The 24514-nt window shown below is 39.7% G+C and overlaps 4 protein-coding genes across 4 annotated transcripts; 2 read left to right on the plus strand and 2 right to left on the minus strand.

The window, feature by feature from the left end:
• Positions 1 to 1386: 1386 nt before the first annotated feature.
• Positions 1387 to 3525, minus strand: LOC115760171 (trehalose-phosphate phosphatase). The gene is made up of 3 exons (XM_030701391.1): positions 3295 to 3525; positions 1754 to 2375; positions 1387 to 1683 (listed from the first exon to the last, which is right to left on the minus strand). Exons 1-3 carry the CDS (start codon positions 3357 to 3359, stop codon positions 1549 to 1551), a joined length of 822 nt encoding a protein of 273 aa, XP_030557251.1. The 5' UTR covers positions 3360 to 3525; the 3' UTR covers positions 1387 to 1548.
• A 3318-nt stretch (positions 3526 to 6843) lies between these two features.
• On the plus strand, positions 6844 to 8026 carry LOC115760017. Its single transcript, XM_030701178.1, has 3 exons — positions 6844 to 7275; positions 7350 to 7628; positions 7688 to 8026. The coding sequence occupies exons 1-3, from the start codon at positions 7254 to 7256 to the stop codon at positions 7726 to 7728; spliced, it is 342 nt and encodes a 113-aa protein (XP_030557038.1). The 5' UTR covers positions 6844 to 7253; the 3' UTR covers positions 7729 to 8026.
• Positions 8027 to 8310: 284 nt separating this feature from the next.
• On the plus strand, positions 8311 to 9112 carry LOC115760021. Its single transcript, XM_030701183.1, has 2 exons — positions 8311 to 8434; positions 8492 to 9112. Exons 1-2 carry the CDS (start codon positions 8404 to 8406, stop codon positions 8782 to 8784), a joined length of 324 nt encoding a protein of 107 aa, XP_030557043.1. The 5' UTR covers positions 8311 to 8403; the 3' UTR covers positions 8785 to 9112.
• Positions 9113 to 9503: 391 nt separating this feature from the next.
• Positions 9504 to 13426, minus strand: LOC115759979 (transient receptor potential channel pyrexia). The gene is made up of 8 exons (XM_030701132.1): positions 12956 to 13426; positions 12644 to 12884; positions 12327 to 12582; positions 11903 to 12192; positions 11490 to 11834; positions 10862 to 11439; positions 10525 to 10678; positions 9504 to 10468 (listed from the first exon to the last, which is right to left on the minus strand). The coding sequence occupies exons 1-8, from the start codon at positions 12980 to 12982 to the stop codon at positions 9504 to 9506; spliced, it is 2856 nt and encodes a 951-aa protein (XP_030556992.1). The 5' UTR covers positions 12983 to 13426.
• Positions 13427 to 24514: the final 11088 nt, after the last annotated feature.

Here is a 24514-nt window from a genome sequence, read left to right on the forward strand (position 1 = left end):
TGCTGCACAACTATACTATACCATCCTCTATATGTACGAGAACAGCCCGAAATGTGCTCTCATCAATTCTCACAACAACTCTCCCCTGCTGATCGTGGCAACCCTGGTCGCCGTCTCCCGAGACTTGGCTAAGTAATGGTTGGCACGTTATTTATGAGGCATATGCGCATAAAAAAAGCACACACCATATTGGAATCACGTCTATGTGTGTGTGTGTGTGTGCTCTATATACTTATATATACATAGCAAGATCGTGTTCTATACGGTATATATACAGATATATATATATACATATATATAGAAAGGTGGGTGCTCAGCGAGTGGTTGGTGACCGTTGACGATGTCTTTAAGCACCTTCCTCTGAGGTCGTTGCTGTTCTTTGGATTTGCCTCAGTTGACACAGTTTTCAGCGGGGGTTTTTCTTTTGACTTTCCTTGACAGCTGGCTGCCAGAAGATTCATGCATTGATCGAATGCTAGGTATGCCAGTTGGGATTCCACAACTGTTGATGATTATCAGCTGATCAAGCTTTTTTTTGTAAGATTTCATTTCCTAAATATTACCTTTGCGGAGCTTTCGATTATGCACTTTGGCTTTGTAATATAAACAATGCAAATTGTTATGTTATTTATGTTTAGGAATCGGATATAGCCCACTTCTTAATTGCCTAAACATACATTAATTCTTTCAAGTGTGCAAATATTTAGTTAGCCATAAATTTAGATAGATAGATTTAGATAGAGCGAGAGAGGGAGACAGAGAGAGAGGGAGAAAGAGAGAGAGAGAGAGAGAGAGAGAGAGAGAGAGACAGAGACAGAGAGAGAGAGTGAGAGTGAGAGTAAAGGGAAAAAGACGAATATCATAGGAAAGACAATTTAAATGAGGGAGAGGGAAAGAGAAAGTAGCGAGAGAGAGAGAGAGAGTTATGGAGATACAAGGAGAGGTAAAGTAAATTTTAATGAGACTGTGGAGGAAACTACTTGCTTATATGCCGCTTATAGTTAGAGCATGAAAACTTGTAAAATTGAATGCTTACTAGAAATCATGAGAATCTCAGAGAAGGGCTCTACTGCATTTAGTTGCTAAATTCATGAGTATAAGTTACTCACATTTAACTGCTTAATATATATATATATATAGATAAGATCGATCATGTTTTTTAATTTTCTTAGATTGTCTTTCAATTTTCTCAATTTTGCTAGTTTTTCCAATAGTTTGAATAGAGAGTGAGAGAGAGAGAGAGAGAGAGAGAGAGAGAGAGAGAGAGAGAGAGAGAGAGTGCGAGAGAGAGAGAGACAGAAAGAGAATAAAGAGAGAGACAGTTTTTCCTTATAATAAAATATTATTAAATCTACTATATATATTTAGGTTTGCTATCAAAGTGAAGGCATTCATAAGGATTTACAATGATGTAGTTTGTATTTTTAAATAAAGACTTACAAAAAAAGAAGAATATGCTAACATAACCAATTTAAGATTTAAAGTAACTGATCAATTTTAACAAATTTGAATAATTTAATGAATTGTAAATTACAATAGCTAGAAATTCTAAGAGAGATAAACAGAGGCTATCCATTTAAACAGATCCGTCATCAGATCCTGTTTGGGCAAACGGAAATCCGCAAAGGTTTGCGTCTGTGCATCGGCAGCAATGCGGAATGAGAGTCCCAAGCCCTGGAGTACCTAAACAATTGAGTATACAGGGTAATTAATATATACGCCTTAAGATTGTTCGACAGTTATTTGGACTCACCCGCATGGCATCCTCATCGGTGGTATCATCGCCCGCGAACACCACAAGCACCTCCTTCGCCCAGGCATTGCCAAATTTACCATTCAGGATGTAGAGCGCTGCCTCGCCCTTGTTCCAATTAACTGGTGGCTTCGCCTCGATGGCCTCGTGCGCCAGATTGGCACGGAAGCCGTGACGTTCACAGATCTCGATAGCCAGCTGCTTTTGCTCATCCTTCAGCTCGACGGGCGTGTCGCGATAGTGATAGGTGAGCGAGACGCGTTTATCCTCCACCCAGGCGCCATTCTTTTCCAAGCGCTGCCTTAGCTCCTCCACCATGGCCGTGTAATTCCTCTTGACGTCAGCGGGCAGATCATAATCGTGACGCGAACCATCCGGATACTCAATTTCGAGTCCATGATTTCCTGCATAGGTGACCCCCTCGATGTTCACGTGCGCTTGGACATCCTTTAATCCACGGCCCGAAATCACAGACAGAAAGATTTGCGGATGCTTGGCCAACTTGTGCAGCAAGTTCTCCAGTTCAACATCCATTTTCGTCAGGCTGGGATTGTCCGTAATGGGCGCCAAGGTACCATCATAGTCCAGCAGTATGGCCAGCTTGGAGTGTGAGCCCAGGTAACTGGACAGAAAATAAATATTATGAGCTTTACTTTAATAATTTACGAAAAATCCGAGACATTGACTGATGATAATGAAATGTGATTGATGGAAGAACGATTAAACATGTAAAAATTATCGTATAAATAATATCGATTTTACAAATTCATAATAACAAATAATTGGAATTGATTGATGATATATATATATATATATATAGAGAAATATAGATGATAGATTGAAAATCTTTATATAAATAGAATATTTTAAAATGATTGTATAAAAAATAATGATTTTAATAATATATATTTCAATAATACATGTATGGAAAAAAACCCGGTCTTATTATTTATTTTAAATTCAATAAAAAGGCAATTTATAAGATGTTTGCTTTTTTTTTTGCCAAGATTTGGCTAATTTAGGGTATATAAATCGGAGATATTTTAAAATATGAACAAAGTTAAAGTCTGCCTATTTCCAAGCATCTTATTTGTGTATATTTCAGATAATATTATGAATGGAATATTATAAAGCACATCGGCTTACTAGATATCACAGTTAAAAGGATCAGAAGAAAATGGAGCTCCTTTTATAAAAACTATTTTGCTTTAGTTAAAGCAAAGCTGCTTAATTCCAACTAAATTTATACATTTGATCCAGAACTACTTTATCACTTAGATGCTTTGAGCAAAACCTTTGAAATAGTATAATTATATGAGCATAAAGCTGTTTGGCTGCTTGACAAGATTTAATCTGGTCACAAATAAACTTATTTGTTTCGAGTGCAAATTGTAATCTTTGTGGTATTGCAGTTGCTTTTCTGGCAGTGTATAGATTTGCTAGCTTGTCTACCTAATTCGGCTTATCATCAGCGCTCATTACATGACTTCCTCTCGCCAGCAAGGTCATATCGATAAGACTGCTGATGCCATCTCACTTACCCGGGCAGATTCTGTTCAAACTCCTCCAAACGGCTGATAACTGGTGCAATTTGTCTCTCCGGCATTTTGTCAGCTGTTGCTGTTGTTGTTGCGGTGTTCCACACGAGACTCGAAATGAGTTGCAGATATAAGAGCGCCGCTTGCACTGGAAGCGATAATTCTCAGAGAATAGATATTTTGTGGGCTCAGCCTAATGCTAATGTTGTCTCTGCGACGGCTCAGGGTGCACTGTGTGTAGCTGGGATAGCGCAGTTTGCTTTTTAAATCGGCGGGTTCGATGATAGTTCGTCTGGATTGATAACGAATATCTCGCGCTCAGCTCAAACAAGTTTTTCGATTTTCGCACTCGCTCTCTTTATGACTTGCGGCTTTCCGACTGTCTCAAATCAAGCCCTGAACTTACACTACTTGAGAATCTTCACACTGTGCGCTTCTGTTGCCGCCGACTTGAGTTTTTATAATAATTCGTTGTCGCCATTTCCTCAAAAAAAGTTTCGCGCATTGTCTTGTTTTGTTTTTGGAAAAACAAAGGCAACGTTTCCCCCATACTCTGGCTTGGCTCTCAGTTCCCCGCCGCACGCAATGCATCATGCGTCGCCTGCATGCCACACGAAGGGGCATTGCGCCCGCGCCCCAAGTTCGTTTCGTCAGAGCCATTTAATCCATTTCGTATTTAAGCATAAATTTTCCAATTTAATAACGCTCATAATTTTTCCATTCGTCTTATAAATTTTCCTCCTAACGCAGCAGGGGTTCCCCATGTGCCTGTCTGTCGTGTCCCCGAAGTGTGTTCAATTGTTTTCGGCACACAAGCAGGACGCATGCACTAACTGGTTTTGGCAGGTGTTATCTAAAAATAATCAGAAAACTCAACCCATTTCTAGGAAAGGTTTTCATGTTGTTTCCATAAGAGATATGGCTAGAGAAATGTACAAAATGCTTTGGATAATATCGTTTTCTATAGCAAAACTATGTTGTGTGCCCTTACAAATTTGATGAATTACTAGTTTGCTTATGAGCTACGATTGATTATTAGCTTAAAGTGGTAATAATGACGACATGATTTCATGAGGTATTCTAAATTTAGCACCTGTCTAAAATTAGAATAACTTATATGCGGGAGATTCCCTATAAAACATAAGCTGCTGGCTTATTGACGTCATGCACTAATCAGGTATAAATTGATAAAACACCAGCCCAGTTCGACTCTAACTGTGGACTGGGCCAGTGGATCACGCTGTCTGGTTGGGCTGCACGAGTGCCAAATCTGGCTGGAGCATGCCATAAGCGCATGCTCATGCTCACACAATCCCCTAGACCGGGCCAAGCTGTTTGCTCACGATATTTGACTGCAAAGGCGATAAATACGCGCATTTATTGGAGAGCCAGAAGGCGCCTAATCTAAAACAAACAGGTCGCTTTTCACATAAATAAAGGTAATCGTATATCGGCAGCCTCGAGCTGTCGAGTTGCCCAGTTAGTCATAGCTCCTCCGAGTGCTCCTTAGAGCAGACGGCTCTGAGTGCTAATATGAGTTAATTAAAACACGAGAAATTCACGCTGTCAACAAGTGTCTCTGGCCTCAGTCGCATTTCGAATATTATCACAATCAAATATTGTTGACATCAATTTTTCCATTGGTCATTGTAAGAAAATTTGCCACTATTAATCTTAAGCTATTCAAATGTTGTTCACTCACTTGTGATTGCTTTGATTAGTTGTCGCTATTTTTGGCTTTAAATATTCAAATGTTCAACTTTGTAAGCTGACAACGTAATTTGCATTTGTTCAACTCAATTGGTAAATCTATTTTCTTAACGATCTCATATGTTTTTGTTTTGTTCTGATAGCTTTCGCAGAGCTTTTTTTTTTTGCAAGACTATCTGTTTTCCAAACGAGCGGGCACCATAAATAGAAAAATCCATAAACATAAAATACGAAGAGAGAGCGCAAGTGCCTAAATGGCTAAGTTAAAGTGCGCACAGTGGGGCAAAAGAACGCGAACACGTAAAAGCGCAAAAATTAAAAACAGCTTTCCTTTAATATTTTCTCACACATAACGAATTTTATTTAATATTACGATCTTGCAGCTATGTTAGATAAAAAGTTTTCCATATTCAAATTTATTTGTTCAGAACTTTTTTCCATCGAGCTATATGAAATGTTAAGATATTGTTTATACCCAAGAAATATGGAAAAATTCACAAGATCCAAGTTTTGTTTAGATATTTTGAAAACAAAAAGTTGTCCAAGCAGCAATAAAATTTCGATCGGGCCGTTTCCGGCGACATTGCTTCATCGACTCGACTATTTAATTGATCAAGAATATGAATATTTATACATATATTGGTTGGTCCAAAGTCAGAAATGACTTTCTGCTTACATTATTTTTGGCTAGCAATTAGGTAAACAAGTTGTTTACTTGTAATAAGTGAATCGCTCTCTCAGTATAATAATGCTCTTTCTACTTTCTGACATGCACTAACCCAACCCCCAGCCATACCCCGATCGGTTTATATAATCTCCCTATCTTTATACCTTTTTGTCAGACTTGACAGTAGAATAGGTACTATTTGAACTATTTATATAAGCTTAATTCAAGTCGGTTCCATAATATCAGTAAAACCAAAAAAACATTACTTTAATGTTAATAAAACACTTTAATGCGTGTTTATAATTCAAGCAGCTCTTTAGGAGCAAAGTGCGTGTAACATGCTTTCTGGCGTAAAATAGTTTTATAAATTCCCCGTGCTGTTTTGCATTCAGGTTATTTTTAAACGATCCCAAAAATATGCTATCATTTTGTAGCTGACTTCATTTAGAATTTACTAAATTGTGTTACACTTAACTGTAGAATAAGTTGTATTGCAATTACACATATAAGTTTAATTAAAGCACTTCCCTAAATAGCAGTAAAAGATACAAATTTAAAAACTAAAAATATATCAACTGAATTGAATGTTTAAACTTTTACTATTAAAGTGAACATGTCTTATGCAAAGTGCTAGAATTAGAAAGGAAGTATTATTTGATCTTATGGATCTATTATCTTTTCTATATAAATTGGAATTAGATATTATAAATATATTTGAAGTTGTAGCCAAACAAACATTTTTGAAAACCTAAATATATTTATATTAATATATTTTTAAGTAGATTTTTACACATATTTTCTATTTAGCATATGATTTAATAGCTTGCTGATGGAATGGATATTGTTCTTCTAAGCGTCTTAAATTCAACAAAACATTGTTAATTATATTGAATATAATAATTAAAAGACTATTCAATCGGAGCAATAAGACAGGGAAGCAGCTCAATTAGGAACCAGTTTCTAAATAGATATAGATATAGATATAGATATAGAACGCATATCTTTGGTAAGTCGAAGATTAAATACCCTTGCATATCGATTCGATTTCCGATAAGTCTTTCAGTTGACAGCTGTTCGATGTTGATAAGATCTCACTATATAGGGTCAAGATATATAAACAAAAACTTAATTGTTGATTTTCCAGTAGAATACTAATCAAGATTATATATATACTTCACAAGAGATGACAATTAATTTAAGGCCCTCAACGATGCAATCTACGCGTATTATTTCGTCTTGATCGTGAAGAGCATATTAAGCCCTAACTGAAGATCCGCAAAAGTGCATATTTTATGTGGCACTAAGAATGACTCACAGCTGTTTTATGAATGCATCTAGTAGAACATCTGTAACCAGTTCTGCCTTCAAGCGAACTGGGGGCAATCCCCTCGATCTATATACCCAGACACGCCTAAGCGTGCGGCTTTTGTGACGTTTTGGTACGAACAACGCAGAATTGACAATCAATACCAAAATATCTGCCCTGGGCCTTGCTTATAAACACGCGACGGGTCGTTTGACGCTCTCAGACGCGTTTCAGTTTCAGAGTCAGTCGGACAAATTCTTGGCTGTCGCACACAAAAATATGGAAACTTCCCATTTATTCGGTTGGTTTTTTGTTTGAGTAATTGATAAAAAAAAAAACTTGAAATCTAATAGTTAATCAAATTACCGGTTGCAGCTTTGTTTTTGCTGCTCGCCGGGGTAAACGCCTATCCGCAATTCCCGAATTGGAATGCACCGAATCCCGACGACCAGCTGCTGAATACCTTCATCCGTGGGCAGCCGATTGGACCTTCCAGCTCCACGACAACGCCTCAGCCAACAACAGCATCGCCACGCGTCCTGGCCTGCATCCAATCCTGTCCAGCGACCAGCGAATATAATCCCATTTGCGGCAGCGACAACGTTAACTATTATAATGCGGGACGTTTCGACTGTGCGGTTCGCTGTGGTCAAAGTGCGTTTAATTCTTACGAATTTGCCAAAAAACATTAATTTAATAACTTGTATTTTTAGATGTTCGTCGTTTACACTTGGGAATCTGCAGCACAACGTAGAGCCAAGCTGAATGGGAATTTCAATTCTTCCAGTAACTAGTCTGTTCCACAATCTGCAGTTCAATGCTTAATGAATGACCTTTAAAAAAAAATATGTGAATAAAAACAAGCGTACACTAATTAGGCGACTGTGCTTGACCAACTGATACCCTGTACAAAAAATACAAAAAATACTTATGCATTTATATGAATCACTTAGCCAACATTTCGATTAAATACAGACAGAAAAATATCTTCTGTTAAATCTGTATTCCATATATGAAAGTCAACTAAGGCAAATCTTATTTTAAATAAATTTCAGTAATACGATATTCCAATTATAATAAAATATTAAAGGTAATTGGCTTAAAAACTGATTTAATAAGATTTTATAAAATTCGGCTTTGGATCGAGCAGCGTTTCTAATGCAAGTTTTAGCTACTATAATCAATTACATTTTGAACTTAAGTCGCGTCACTCAAGCTTAGTGCAAGGTGCATACCCAGCCAAGGCCATTTTATAGGGTATAACAAACAGATTAATCAACTGAGATTTCAATGTTCACACTCTCGCATTATTCGCCGCTTGTCTAATGTGTAAAAAACCGATGCCAAACAGTCGTAGTCTAAACGTTTTGCTGTCTGGTGCGTTTCAAGTGAGAGATTTACAAAACAAAATCAATAAAAAACACACAAAATGCTGAGGCCAGGGCTATTTCACATAGGCCGTAAGTTGAATATTCCCACAATTGATGTTGTTTTTCTTTACATATGAGTATCTACAGTGTTGTTGGTGCTGTTGGGCCAAGCGCTGTCCGTTGACTACTCCAATCCCAAGTCGCAGGTGGAATATATAAGTGCGCAGCCAGGAGACAAGCCCAACATTGTGCCAATAACGCGGCCTCCTTTGCTCAACCAAACACCGCCACCGCCGGAGGGCAACTCCAAGAATTTTGCATACAATCCCAAAAGTCAAACCTGGACAAAGATTGACGCGCACGATCCACAGCCGGATGAAGATACATTGGTCTGGAATCAAAGCAATGATAAATGGCTAACCAGGGTGCCGGGATCTTAACCAAGAACACGCAACAATATTCGCAAATACGCACGCAAGTTTCGATTAATTCAACACGACACGCACGAAAATTTATATCTCAAGCAAAGTGTTAATCAAATTATTTACTTTTATTTTCAATATATATTTAAAATTGAAAACTTCTGAAAACGTGTAGAAAATGCAGATTTATAAATACTCTTTTTAACGCACAATGCAAACAAACCGATAAAAATATCAATTTATCGATAAATATCGATTTCAGTCTTTGAAAAACATATCTTAGCCAATGCTTTTATATATAACAATGTTCGCTTTCTGATTTTTATAAAATATACGTTGTTTAATGTTGTTTGATACACTCTGATTCAAATCAAGGTAAATAGCTTTAATAGTTCGATAATTGATATAAATCGTTTCCGAGCGATTGTCTCAATAGCTTCTCTTAGACTAATCGATTCTTTGTAAAGCGGTAAATTGAAAATGTGGTTATCGTTAAAAATCGTTTGACGCTTTTAAAAGGAAGCCTTGCAATTGGACGCAACCGACTGCGTAATACTATTTCACAGCAATTGAGAAGTCGCGAGTCAATAAAAATTATATTGCTCTCGTCAAACGAGGTTGCAGCAAATGAAATTCTGTTGCTTAGTGTAATTTAGCATATATGATTATGTTTGCAGCTATTGCATATATTATACTTTATACGATAAATACAGCTACATAGTATACATGTTATTATGTCAACGATGATGACGCAGTGTCTCCGTTGTCGAGGCCGGCGTGGGCGTTTGCTGTTGCCTCATGCGGCACAGTTCGTTGGCGCTGTAGTTTAGCTTGCGCAGCGCAGTCTCCGTGAATTTATCAAACTTGGCTGTGAGCTGGGCAACCTGATCCTTGAGCACTTGCAGCTCGACACGCCAGTCGTTCGGCTTCAGTTCGTGCTCCTGGCGCAGCTGCTGCGGCACATTTGTAGCGGAGCGCGGACGCAGCAGCTCGTTTACCTGGAAATACTGGGTCTGCGTCGTGTACGGAGTTTCGAGTTGTTGCCGTTGTGGTGACGCCTTGGACTCCGCCCTGGAGCCCGGTGGCTGGCGCTGGCGCATACTGCGACTGAACATGTGGTAGTTCTTCTCGAACTGGCGCCGTCGCATGCTCATGTTACGATCACGTCGCTCCGCCACCAGCTTGTATATGTTCAGCTTGATGTCCTCCGGCAGCTGGGAGCGATCGCGCGGATCATTTGGACGCACTGTGAACTGTAGGCGGTCGCGCGAGGTGCGCAGCAGAGCCTTGCGCTTACAGTAGTCCACAAGTGGAGCATTGCGCAGCAGCCTGGAAAAGAAGAGACTCTCGAGGCGCGATATTAACTCCGCCTGTCGCACCAGTCGGTCCAGCGTGGCGGACACCTGCAGGCCCTGGATATCGCTGACGGCCAGGCCCAGCATCAGGTTGGTCAGTATCACCGTAACCAGCAGCACGAAGGCTAGAAAAATGATATGAGACGTGACTGGAAACTTGACCGCATAGTCGCCATAGAAGATATCCTCGAACTCCAGCTCGCCGGACATCATGGTGAATGACTTGAGGAAGGACCATGTTATATTCTCGAAGGCCGGATAGTCGTTGAAGAGCACCGCGAAGCTCAAGCCAAAAGCAATCAGCAAACAGATATATGCCATCAGGAACTTGCCAAAATTGACAGCGACTGCAAACGGATTCTGTTATTTCTGTTGCTGGAAAAGTTGAAACTCTACTCCATACCCTTGGTAAACATTTGCACATAGACGCCAAATATGGGAAAGCGACCCACCAGCATCATCAGCTCCAGCCAGACCAGCAGAATGACCACAGCAGCCACATGATGCTGCCACATGGGCACTGCCAATAGATCGCCGGTCCATAGTATTTCTGGTGTCTGAAAATAGAAGAATGAAGTGTTTATTTTTGGGATACCATAGATTAAGTATTACAGATTTACGAAATAACTTTCTTATCTTTAAGACCCCAATTAAAGAATTTTTTCAAAATATATCGCAAAAATCTTTTTCTTGGTTTTCCAATGTCACTAAAATGATTTAAAATATTGGGAGAAACATACCACACAGAGGAGCACACCGAAGACAATGGTCCATTGCAGCCAGTTTTCCCAGTACTTGGCATAGCCGTGCAGGCCGTGCGCCATTTGGAAGAGCTCCTTGCAGAGCAGCATGAGATTCAGGACAATCACAAAGTAGCCAATGGTGGTCACATAGTCGGGTGCCAGGCATGTCTCGCCCTCCTTGCAACAGCGCACATAGACACCGATTACGTAGAGGGTGAAGAGCATCACGAAGCAGGTGTGATAGGCGAGGCTCATGAGGAAGAACTTGCGTATGCGGCGCCACTTGAGGAATAGAAAGGTTTCGCATAGCGGATGCATAAGTATGCGCTTCTGGCCCACTTCGATGAGGCTCAACATTAGCTCCGCCTCGCCCTTCTCCGTCGATGAACTGGGCACAAGCAGATGAAAGTCCAACTTAATTTGGCAATCGACATCGCCAATCTCGTGATCATTGGCCTTGATCGAGCTGTCCAGCTTGTACATTAGCTTGGGTATTATCTCCGGACAACGCCGGACAATGAATGTCAGAGCCGTTGTGTGCCCGTCGGTGCGAGCCGTCAGATCTGCGCCATGTTCTGTGAAGATCTGAAGTTAGAAATAATCTCAGGCTATGCATATTACCTACCTATAAAGATGTAGACACAGCTGCTGAACTCGTTGAGGGCGGCAATATGCAGGGGCGTGTATCCATAGTCATCCGCCTTGTTGACATCGGCGCCGGCCTTTAGGAGCGCATTGCAGCAGTCCAGGCAACGCGACTGCTTCACGATGGCGGCATGCAGAGCGGTGCGCCCGTCCCGATAGACGGCATTCACATTGGCTCCGTGCTTCAGCAGAATCTCCACGCTGCTTATCGACTGGGAGAGGCAGGCCAGGTGCAGCGGCGTCTGTTGGCTGGCATTGCGACAGTTCACATCGGCGCCGTGCTCCAACAGCAGCTGCACACACTCCGCATAGTCATTCTCGGCGGCTGCACGATCAACCAAATGTCAGTTTGCACACTTCAAAGTAAATCCCAACACCCAACCCGCTGCTTACCCAAATGTAATGCCGTCACCTTGCCCTCGCCGAACTGGGAGCGCACATCGGCATTGTGATTCAGCAGCAGCTGAACGCATTTGGTGAATCCGGATGCGCAGGCGGTATGCAGCGGTGTCTCGGTGTACACCTGCGGGGTGTTCGGATCGGCGCCATATTTTAACAGAGTCTCCACACAATCGACCGCATCGCCGTCAATGGCATAGTGCAGGGCCGATCGCCTGTTGATGCCAATGTTGATATTCGCTTTGCGTCTCAGCAGCAGTAAAATGCACTCCACGCTTTTCGAACTGAAATTATCAGAGATTTGTATAGTTAGATTTCATCAGGTTCATTGTAAAGTTCATTGTAAATCCCAATAAAGTTGAAATTACAAAAAGCCGGGAGATATTTCATATTGTGTACATATTTGGATTCGATTCACCTGGCAGCGCAATGCAGCGGCGTCACTTCCTTCTTGTCCTCCCAGCGATTGGGATCGGAGCCACGATCGAGCAGAACTTTGGCTATGGCCGCATTGGCGCGACAACAGGCAAAGTGCAGCGGGGTGCGACCGCGGCTATCAGAGGTGTTTGGATCGGCATTGTAGTGGGTCAACAGGTATATGATATTCTCGACGGAGCCGTAGATGGCACAGCATATTAGCGCCAGGTTGCAATCGCTCGGCTCGATCATTAGCTCTGCAGAGTGGAAAGTAATGAAAAACTTAATTGCAAACTATTGCCAGACGCGCTCTCTCACCCAGAAAGCAACCGGATTTGACCATGTCCAGAATATGCGCGCCATTTGGCACCGCGCACAGCGTCTCCTCGATCTCCTGCGGCTGCCAGAGCACCTGGCTCTGCTGCTGGCGTGTGAAAATCTCATGGGCCTCATTGCTGAAGACGGCATCGCTGTTGGCCTCGCTGGAGATGCTGCGCTTATCAAACAGCAGATCCATATCGACCGTCTCGCTCTCCGACTGCCATTTCAGATCGTTTTCCTGCCAAGACAAATAAACGAAACAGAGTGCCAGGCAGAGATTGGTGTACGGGGGGATTGGTGGGCACTTACGATGATGGAAAAACGCACATTCTCCATTCTGTTGATGTGTTTACACTTTTGTGGCCTACAAAATAAACTAATTGGTTGACCATACGGCTTCTGGCCACAGCATTAACATCATATGTGTCCGCCAGCTCATTCATGCATTCTCCATCTCATGCCACATACATTTTCCGTTCCCGCCTGCAATCAATCTTTTGATCTGCCTGTCGTCATCTGCGCTACAGATTCGCAGCTTCTTTCTGGGTTGCTCTGTTTTTCTTGCCCCACGTATATGCTTTGTTTATTTGGAAATCTCCAAAATATTGAATTGCTTTTCAAACCAACACACGCTGTACGTGCAAATTATTACACCTCCGCCCCTTCTGCCTTGTCGATCCCGTTGCTGCCCGCTGGCTGTTCAGTTTTTCCAGCACTTCTACCGTTATTCGCGTTCCGTGCTCGACGAGGTGCTAATGTGTACTGGCTGTGGAAGCTGTCGGATCGAAATGCCTGCACCAAATTTTGCCTCATATATATATACTCTTTCTTGTGCTGTTGTATACCCTGTACTTATTCAAGCTGAGTACAAGAGAGAGTATAATTAAGTTCAACAATTTTCAATTAAAGAAAGTATCTTTGATTTCTCAAAATAAGTTGTTTGATTTTTCACCTATTTCTTGAAATCTATAGTTAGTTTGTCATAAAATGAAAAAAAAATCAGTATATTAACAGAATACATGCTATTCCTAACAATTTCTGACTAGAAGCTGGGGTAAAGTTTCCTAGAAGTAAGTAAAAACAATAGATGAGCGCAGCATTTTCTTATTTTTTTGTATTAATGTGGAGGAAAAATAGTTTCTTTTTTCAGTTCTATAACTCAACTAATTTTCCAATTTTCAATAAAATAAGTTTCTTCTGACTCCGATCACATTCGTATTTAGAGTATTTGGGGTTATAGACAATGGCAATCCTTAAATGGATCTTCGTTTCCGAAGCACTAGGTCTTTTCCGATAATGGACGGTAGAGGAAACACAATTAAAGGACGTAAAACCTGACGGGGGAAGGGCTTCTATTCTCATTAAAGTTAACATAGATGTGAATTAGTACATTTTTGTTCTTTCATCATGTGAAAGTAGAGTCACAGTGGAAGATTATAATGAAGACGCAATGAGGTGTCAGATGTGATTCATTCTATTTGCTTGGGAAACGAACATTTATGGCTACGTTCATGGCTTGCCCTGTTTATGGCAACGGCATCCCCAGCAATTGGCTCGTCACAAGCAGCTCTTAATTTCTTCTGCTATCCAGTTAGACAAAGAGATCTTTTTAGCCTTTTCTCTTAACACTGTGAGATGAGTAAACTAATTGTCCAAACTCAGCAAAGAGCTCAACTCTGTGCGCTTTACGCTCTTTATTTGCTCGCAAAGCTTCTGAAAGCTGCAAACTAGCGGCTGCCGTAAATAGAACTGTGGTCAAGAGAGCTGGTGCCAAATGGGAATACTGGGATGGCATAAAGTTGATAAAAGTGCCAGATCTGAATGGGAGCAGCGGAAACAGCACAAGAAATTAATATTCGATTTTTACTGAACTGATTTTTAAAAAAATTTGATAAAAACTATAATTTATATATCAAATAATTAAACTTTTAACGTTTTTTTTTTAAGATAATACATTAATACAACTTCGTGATAGTTGATTTTCACTGTAAAACTTTCATCTTAAAATAACAATTTAAAAGATTGCCCAAATTCTATTTATTGTTAAACTTCATTGAAACATGTCAATTACAATGAAATATATCCATATTACGGACAATTTAAGAATTTCAACATTTGTGAACACATATTTTTTTTTTGCAGCTCACAAGACACACATTTATCAGAGATTCTTAGGGCATGTCGAATGCTTTAAGTGATTGGCGACCTTGACTTTGATATTTGAATGTATCATTAATGTTTTTTGGGGTCTTGCGGAAACTACAACGGAAATTGTGTACAGGGTTAATAAATTATCGTGCTAGCTTCTCTCTATGAAAATTCAACACCTCGCACAAGCCGACGTACTAAAAAATTTTCATCTTTGCAAATTAGTTGCTGAAGCCGCAAACAACACGTGGACGGGGCAGGTGAGGAGCACACCTTTTGGCTGCTGCTGATGCGTAAACAACATGAATGCAAAGTGACAGGCAGCTATGACGACGCTGGCATTTGGCCGGTGAGGGTTAAAGGTAAGGGCCCAAAGCCGACCATCGCTAGCTTAGATAGGGTTAAGAGCAAGGGGGGCACAATTGCCTCGGGCAGTCAAGCGTAATGAATGCACACACGCAGCTCCTGCCAAAATTAATGCTCAGCCCGTGCCGAGGGGTAAAGCTGTGACATTCCCAACCTGTTGCCAATTGAGACGCGGCCGCACAGCCGCTTGTCCAAAGCAATTAGTGACAGGGACCCGACGCCCACAGCTGATTAACGGTGCCTTAAGCGAGTGTCCTAAAGGCTTATACCCTCTATCCTTATAATAAACAACATTCAGAAGATTTACAGATAAAGTTTCTAACAATAATATTTCATAAATGACATTAACAAATTTATAAAAACTTTAAATTTTCGAAAACCGACCTTATCTAGAGATATTTTGTAATATATTTAAAACAGAAAATATTTGCATCAATAAATACCTGAGCTTTTTTTAAAATATTTTAAAGTATTTAAAATTATCCTAAATCGAAAGTTGAGAGTTAATTCAAATTTATTTTAATTTTTAATAGATATTAAAGTGTACAAATTTCGCACAGTCGCATTGAGTCCGAGTTTCGCTTCCGCCAGGACAAGTTCCAGAGACTTCTGCATATATATTTGTATGTTAAGGATAATTAAGGTCGTGGTTGTCTCTATCCAAAACTCACAAACATAAATATGTACATATACTTAAGCGTTATGCACACATATCCTATGTGCTAGGCCATGTAGCCCGATGGGTAGCTTAGCAAAAAAAAAAAAAAATAATAAGAAAATACCTAAAATAAAAAACAGGCCACCTGCCGATGTCAACAGGTTGCCCTGCTGTATGTGTGTGTGTAAGTATTTACATTGTACGTGCGCTTGCGTGTGCCTGTGTGCACGTGTATTTAATTTGGCCGCCGACGTCTGTGCTTGGACTAACATTAGTCATGTAGCATAGACAGTGTTTGCATATTGACCCAAAAAAAAAAAAATAATATAGTAATATAAAACACGTGTGGGACAAACTTTGGCTGAAGGTCAGCCGAGCAAAACAACTCCCGCAGCGGTCAATTCGGCATGCCGTACGGCAAGTATTCATTTTTTTTTTTAATATATGCACTTTTATATTTACTATATAAACTAAGCATATTTTAATATTTTCTAAAATATATTCAAATCTAATTTAAATCCAATTGCAGTTTTTAATATTAACCGTTAAACGCCAGCTACTGTGTGCGCATGTAACAGGTGCTGTTATGCTGGCCAGCAGCTTTTAACATGCTGTTAACAGCCCAAAACAGCTATAACATGCTGTTAAACGGTCAAAGATGCGCGCTGTTTAGCGGGTTTTCAGCTAAAAGCTAGCTGAACTGTATTATTGAATGTCTGGAACTAATCAATTATGCAGTAAATATAATCATTAAACATAAAGAAATCATATATATATATATATATATACATATATAAAATATAAATAGACAGCAGATATGTGTGCATGCATATGTCTGCTAGCAGACTGATGCTAACTGTTGCTGCCGCTGTTGTTGCTGCCGGCATTGGTTGAAGTGTTTTTGTTGCTGCTGTTGCCGATGTTTATTCGCCTGTTTCAACGCCAGCGCAACGGACGCGTCGTCGCTTTGCCGCCAAACTCCCCATTGTGGGAACTGTCGTGTTGCCGCCGCTATTTGACGTGTTGTTGTGGGCGTGCTGTGCACTTCCGTGTGAAAACTCTTTTGCATTTTACAACTGCACGAGGGGGCCTGTGGGTGGCGACCGTCTCCCCATACCCTGCAGCTGTCCAGCGCTCTCTAGTTGACAACGCCGCGCAGTCGCCACACGGTTTCCTTTTTGTTTTTGTTTTTATATTTGTTTTTATTGCTGTTGCTGCTGTTGTTGTTATTCTGCTGTTGTCGGCTTGTTGCGGATTTTCATTATTGTTTTACAATGGCCTTTTGGCCGCGTCGCAATAAGCAGGCATCGGCATCGGCATCGACATCGGAACTGCTTGGAGGGGGTAGTTTAAGCATGTGCATATAAAAGCATAATTGCTGTGTGCCTTTGGCTTAATACGCGACAGGAACTTAAGCGCGAAGGTTCCTCCACCAATCGAAAAGTAAAACAAAAATAGCAATTGATATAAATAAAATGAAATAAAATACGGGCAGCACATAAACAAATTTCGAAAGTGCAAATTAATAAATAATTTCCTGTTGCAGTCAAACGGTGCGTATACTTAATTTACTTCATGCGTGTGTGTTAAAAAAAAGACTAAAATGTAGTATAAAAACAAACACTTGATTGACCAAATAAACAATATATAATTTCAAAAATATACGATGCGTGCATTCTATTAAATTTATAAACAATTAAAAGGCGCACAGTGGCGTCGTTAACGTCAGTTTGTGGGGGATTCGAGTATGACTCTAGCTGCAAAATTGTCAAAATTATTTAATTTAGTAATATTTTAAATATTTAGAAAAATGCTGCGTTCTACTAAGTGTATACCCCCTTGAGACGCCTCTGGCTGCTCAGTTGTTTACATGTTAGCACCACAAGCGACCTCGACTCGTGGTTTCTGCCCTGATCATAACTTAACCAAATATGTTTGACCCTTTCATAATTTTTGTGCTACATGCAGGCATAATTAGCTATTTGTGTATATACATGCTTACAACATAGAAAGCAATTAGAACTAGAAAACTGTTTCAACTTGTATCTGTTGTTTATTCAAAAATATCTATAAAACAAATTGCGAGGCAGAATTAAATAAAAACTTGCTTGTGAAAAAACTTTCCATTTTAGAATTCAAATAGAATATAGATATGGAACAAAGAGTATTAAGGCTTTCACATTCAAAGCAAAAATATATTTTTGCTCTTGTTAATCATTTTAATTAGCAGAAGATAGTTTCGCGTATTTCCGGAATGACTTTGAAAAATATTTGAAATAAATCAAATTAAGCAAAATTGTTGATGTCTACAATGCGCGCGCTTGTAGATTTGATTTGTTTGATTTGTTTTAAATTTGGCCGCAAGGTCAGAGGAAAAAAGTGAAAAGCCAATTCGTTGCAAGACCTGACGGCCAATGTGTGGCTGTGCGGCCAAGTGTTTGCCACGAGCCAATATAATGTGTGGCAACTTGCAAACAGCCCAAACCACTGTCATAAAGCTACTTACTAGCTAATAGCACCACCCAACATCGGCGTGTTGCTGGCCCTTACTTGTGGCTTTTATATGAAAAGCCACAAACAAAAGCGCTTACGTTTTTATTGCCCTGCAACCGCAGATGTCGTCATCAGCCAACGAGCCGCCGTCGATTTTGGTGTGGTTTACATCGCACCGCTGGTGACAATCGTCGCATCATAATTCATTGTTCATTGGGATTGAGTGTCGCCGAAGACGCGGTCATTTACGAGCTGATCGTAAAGGCATTGAAGCTGCGCCCAGACAAATGGTTAGCCACCATGTTATTGATATTCAAAGTATATGACGTATACGACGTGGGTGACGGCGCGCTCGAGCAGGGCATAGGGCATAAAAGCCGAAAGTGTAGTTAAAGGCTGCCTGGCGCAAATGCCGAGCTGAATGGGCCAGGAAATATGCAAAGAATCAATGAGCTGACACAGCATATGATTTTATTTATTACAATATTATTTTATGTTGATTTTTGGTTTGGCAAAATCAATTGTGAGTAGAGAATAAGTGATAAAAGATATTGAAGCAGCTAGCACCTACAAGCTATTGTTCTTCAAAATACATGCGACATAAAAGACGAAGGTATTTATGGAAATGTGTGACTGGAGCACAATCAATATGCACGTAAGCATTTGCTGTGATTTCATCTATTATGTGCTGTTGAATATCGATGGGGAATTATTACGAAAATGTTAATTATTTTGGGCATAGAAATATATATTGATTTCATACAAGTAGGTCGCTGTGAGCGATTCATGCTCAAAGGACAACAAGCATACGACGCGTGAGACGAAATGAATAGCTAAGAAAATACATTTGAATATTTCTGTCATTAATATGTGTTATCTGTGATAATAAAAGATATGTATATATAAACATATAAACATATGTGCTAAAGGTATGAATGTGAACATTAAAAACTATATAGAATGAGTTTTTTGAGTGATTAAATATATTCAAAGATATGTACCCAAAGATATATGAACTTTATAAACTTATATGAAACTAGAATAAAAGTATAAAAATATGCTAGAGCTTAATATATTAGCTCTTATACTAACTAACTAACAAACTAACTATGATTTTTGTTCTGCGAAACAGTTTCAGAAAAATTCATAAAGGTAAACTGATAGGACTGTAAATTTAAGTACAAATAAGCTGTAAGACATTGCCCAACCTTTTAAAGTTTTATGTGGAGCCTATCTGGCAATGTTTTTTATTAACTGTCCTGCATGATACGTGTCCCTTCAACACGCGTGGCCAGCTTAAGCACGTGCTGCTCAGCTTCCACAAAATAAAACACCTAACCCACTTAACCAAAAGCAACAGATTAGCAAGGCACACACAGACACACACACACACACACACACACACTATTTCTATATATACACATGCATGACTAAGTGAGTGTGTGGGTGTTTATATTGTGCGTACTTGTGGTGGCTTTTGTATCATGTTACTCACACATTGTTCTTCAACACTGGCCATGAGTTGGAGTTTTAGCGTACTGGTCGCGTTTATTTTTAGTTAAACGTCGCTTATCACTCACATTCTAGCTCTGGCTAGCCCCTTGTCGGCCAGTTTGTTTTGGCCGCCAAAATTGACAGCTGTGAGCAGCCCAAAATGGCAATTATGACGCTTGACTTGTATTTATGGGCTTATTGAACTTATTGAACAGGCCCCGAATCCGTTCTCTTTGTGCTCGGGTCCTCTCAAAACTTTATAAAGCATACAACATGCTTTGCTCATTTTAAGTCATGGTGTGGGAAAATTGTTGAACATAATTTTATTTTTATATTTAACAAGTTTTGTTTTTGTGGCATGGAAATGGAAATCAGAATTTCTTAGAATTTATTTGCATGATAAAATTAGGTCAACTGCGACATTTTCATATAATCTATGTCATTTGTGTACATTACAGATGCGAAAGGTCCCTCAGATCAGTTCTCTTTATAATTTTATTCGACAAAACGCAATTATACAATTCTATTGATATTAAAAATTCTTTAATGCAAGTCAAATGTTTTTTTTTCTGTTTTTATTTATTTATGAATTTAACGGATTGTAAGATTGATGTATCTTTGTATCGTATTTCTTATCTTAATTTTTTATAAATTTAGATAAGTGAAGGGTATCAATAAAGGGTATCTGAAAATTCAGCACATCTCTGACAAGATTTTGTTCGGGCGCCCGACATCCGCATACAAATGCCATTTTTTTTTTCGGCTAATATTCTGTTCAAGGTTCTGCGATGTCAGCTGTTTGTGGTAGCTTTCACATCCCACATGGAAATGCGCGACAAAACAAATATTTTACGGCCTTTTGAAGGCGGGAAGGGTGCGGAAGGGAGGCTGAACGGTAACTCTGCGGCGCGTCGTTGAGTCTAACAATTTCGCATTTTCAATTTCAGGGCCAACAACAAGTGCGACTACCAATGGCAACAGTTGGGTGCTGCTTGTTATTATACCCTGTAAACGAAAATTTGTAAAAAAGGGTGTGTAACTGAAAACAACGGGCAAATCAGTAAAGCACATAATATATTTTATGATATCTTAATGAAAGCTTAAATTAGATCAATTTATTATTTTACAAGACATTTAATTACTGAAATATTAAAAATAATTAGTTTAGATGCTCCCGACTTCTTTCATGGGCTTGAAATATTAATATAACTTTTATTATTATAGGAAAAATTGTCGTTGCACATATTTGATTATTTCCCAAGTTGTTTCAACCATCTATATTACTGGTGTACATTAGAACTGACTACAGGGTATCTTGTAGCACGGCACTGACGACCTGTGAGATCTCTTGTGTAATGTTAACTCAGTGGTCGATTGTCGATAGCTGGTAATGAAGTGAAATGACAAGCACAAATGCGTTTGCAGAGCAGAAAAGTGGGCTAAGGGGCAGCGGATTGGGAGGCAACTCCAACAATCATCAACAAGAGTTGCTAGAGTCGCGTCCGCAACTGCCGCGCTTCCCATGACCTTAGCCAAAGTGGAAAACGGAATTGTTATGCTGCCATGGCAACCCCAACCGACTGTAGAGCTGTGCCGCTTCATTGACGAACTGCCGGCGCAGTTATTTTGGCTATTGATATTTTGTTATTGGTCAGTGGTTAGGTTGATTTATTTTCAATGGCATTTGAGCGGCATAATCATTAGCGACAGGCAATGCGGGCACGGCACGTGCTAGGCAACGAGACGCAACCCAATCTCAGCTCAATTTACGGGAGGGAGCCCAGAGCCAGGTCCGTATGAAATGTAGCACGCAATATGTTTTGATAAACATAACATTACAGGTCATCAACCCGATGTCAGACCCCAATCCAAAATTACAGACACGGGCATATTTACCCAGCTACGCCGTATTCCTCTTTCAAAAGAGTGAACAAGTTTTCAATTCAATGTCTATGCCAAGGTCCCATTGACTACATTCACGGGTCCTTGGGTGTTGCCTGTCGGCATTAGGGTTGTTCACAGCATAATCTTTTCAAGCCTTCTATTGCACAATTGTACATATTTGAAGAAGGTATAAAAAGTATTCACATCTAATTATTATTAATAATCTAATTTACTTAGTTTAAATAAAATAATTACTTTAATTACACACAACTTATTTTAGTAGTTTTTTAACTAGCTGTTAGATATTAGACATGCAGATTAATTAGAGTTGCCAACTGCCTTTTCCCCAACGTTAGTAGCTTAGCAGGTAGCTGTTAAATATTTGCTTTATATACATAATTGCAGAGTTGCCATCTCTTTTCAAAAGGGTAAATTTAAAATTAAACCTTTTTTTCAAATGCAAATGTCTTCGCCTTTCTTTCTTGTCTTCTAACTTGTAAATATTTAAAATGTATATAGAATCGCAGTGTTGCCATCTTCATATACATAATACGAAATAATAAAGTGCTGAATTTAATGTGTTGGTTAAGTTTAATGTGAGCTCAGTTTGGCTCCATATAAATCAGAGCTTAGGAAACTACTTACAAGTCGCACACGAATACCCCTAATGCTTGCGGATGGTAGATAATATTTCGTAGAACTCATTAGTGTGTGTAACAGTTGCTGCCGTTGTTTACACCTTGCTCGACTGCACCACCTGTTCAAGCCCCACCCCGCTGACCGATTCGCATCCCGACTACGCTCGGGATAGCGTGTGAAAATGCGCATGTTACTTTATGGGCTAAAGAAAAGCTATCGCAGTAATTAAATTGAAATCAAAACAAAGTTTTTGCCATGCAACAGACGCCGCACAGACGGCGACTCTGTGGATCAACTAATGGACCTAAAAGGGTGGCTGGACAGTAGCGAACTTTTTGGGATGCTTTAAAGCCATGGCAACAGATACTTGATGCACATACTCGACATGGACAGAAACACTCGATGCGTTACGTATGCGCCAGGTTGCCGTGTTGGTATTGGTTCATTAGGCACGCGCGCTTCCCAGTTGTTTCCATGGCGCCTTTGGCTTTGCTTTTGTTTGAGCTCCAAATCCATCTAATTAAAATCTACGCAGCAATGTTTTAAGTCGCAAAAGGTAAAGTCTGGCCCGTCCTGGCCCGGCCAAGTCTACTAGCCGTGCCATAATCAGCATGCATGTGGCTGCTACTCAGCTGACGGTGGCGCGTTCTCCTGATGAATATTTATCAGCACAGCAGACATTAATACTTATGTATACACAGTTGCCGTGTGTGTGTGTGTGTGTGTGTGTGTGTATTCACAATGCACAAACACCAACACAAGCCTTTGAACCATTCGTGTGTTGGTGTGGACAGAAGTAAAAATAATACTCTTTATAGAAGTACGCAGGACAATTCATTAGAGACAAGTAAAAATACAGAAAAGTTAAAAATGCAGTCTGGCAAATGCCGTATGTCAATTATTCAAAAAACTTTCTGATTTCCGCAAACTTTGAATAATAAAGATCCTCAAAATAATGGGGATATATATAGTTATATATAACTTTATATATTTAGATATTTAGTTAAATAGATATAGAGATCGATTTCGTCGTGTTATTTTCGATAATATTATAAATATTAAGTTTTCACATATTTTCCACTTGTGGAAGTGGATTTTCACATTAATTTGAACTAACTAGTACAATAATTGTACCTTTATTCCGTTGCAACTTAACTTAATTTTATTTAATCTTTTTAAATATTCAATATAAATAAACTCTTGTATTTAAATTGGGAATTTCATTGAAGAACAAATTTATTCTGGGCTTTTAATGGAGAAATTATAAACAGACCTTGGAAATATTTATGGAATAATAACTGAAAACCTTGAATATATGAGCCCAAGCGTTGCCTGAAGAGGCGCACTTAAAGTTCGTCTCATGAAAGAAGAGGGTCCTTCAACTTACCTTACGTAAGGCAATTAAAGCTTCGGTCTATTTCAATGCTTTTACACTACCATTTCAATTGTTTGCATGGCTGGCTGGGCAAACAGTGTGGACTGCTCGTATCAACCGAATGTCCACATGCACTTGTCCATAATGCCGGTAAGCACTTGTGTGTGGAGGGCCAGACGAGAGCGCGACTCAAGTGATAATTGATATTTTACTGTATTTATTTTGAAGTGTATTGCTTCCAAGTAATCTGCTGATAATTGTTGGGGCGTGGAGCGATAATCATTACAATGTTGATGATGATGAATAAGTCTCTGGCAACGTCCCTGGCCATGGCACTGGCCCTGGACGCCACGGCGGCGGCGGCGGCGACAACGACAACGCAAAAAGTGTCCAATAAATGTTTCATAGTTGTCGTTGTCGTTGTCGCTGGCATTGTTGACCTTATCAGTAGCACAAACACACACACACACACACATACGTATATCCATAAACAGAGGGTGATATAAAAAATACGCACACACACCCACGTCTATTGTAGTGCGCCTTGGCGTATACTATAAAATATTTGCTGCCTTTTGTTGCTGCCGCAGCTGAAAAGTATGCAATAATGTTTGGAGTTGAGCCGAAATATGCGGCCAGGTCTCGTCTAGTTTAGGTGCGACAGCTCGGATATGGAGAACGGCCAGCCAAACTATGCACAAATAAAAGACAAGCAAACAAGCTGATAAACTACTGAGTACCCTGTACAATACTGGAAGAGTTTCTGCTTGATTCATAATAGATTCAAAGCGTCAACTATTAATGAATTCTC

This window comes from Drosophila novamexicana, unplaced genomic scaffold, assembly GCF_003285875.2.
Source record: "Drosophila novamexicana strain 15010-1031.04,08,12 unplaced genomic scaffold, DnovRS2.1 tig00000387-arrow-pilon, whole genome shotgun sequence".
Classification (NCBI taxonomy): domain Eukaryota; kingdom Metazoa; phylum Arthropoda; class Insecta; order Diptera; family Drosophilidae; genus Drosophila; species Drosophila novamexicana.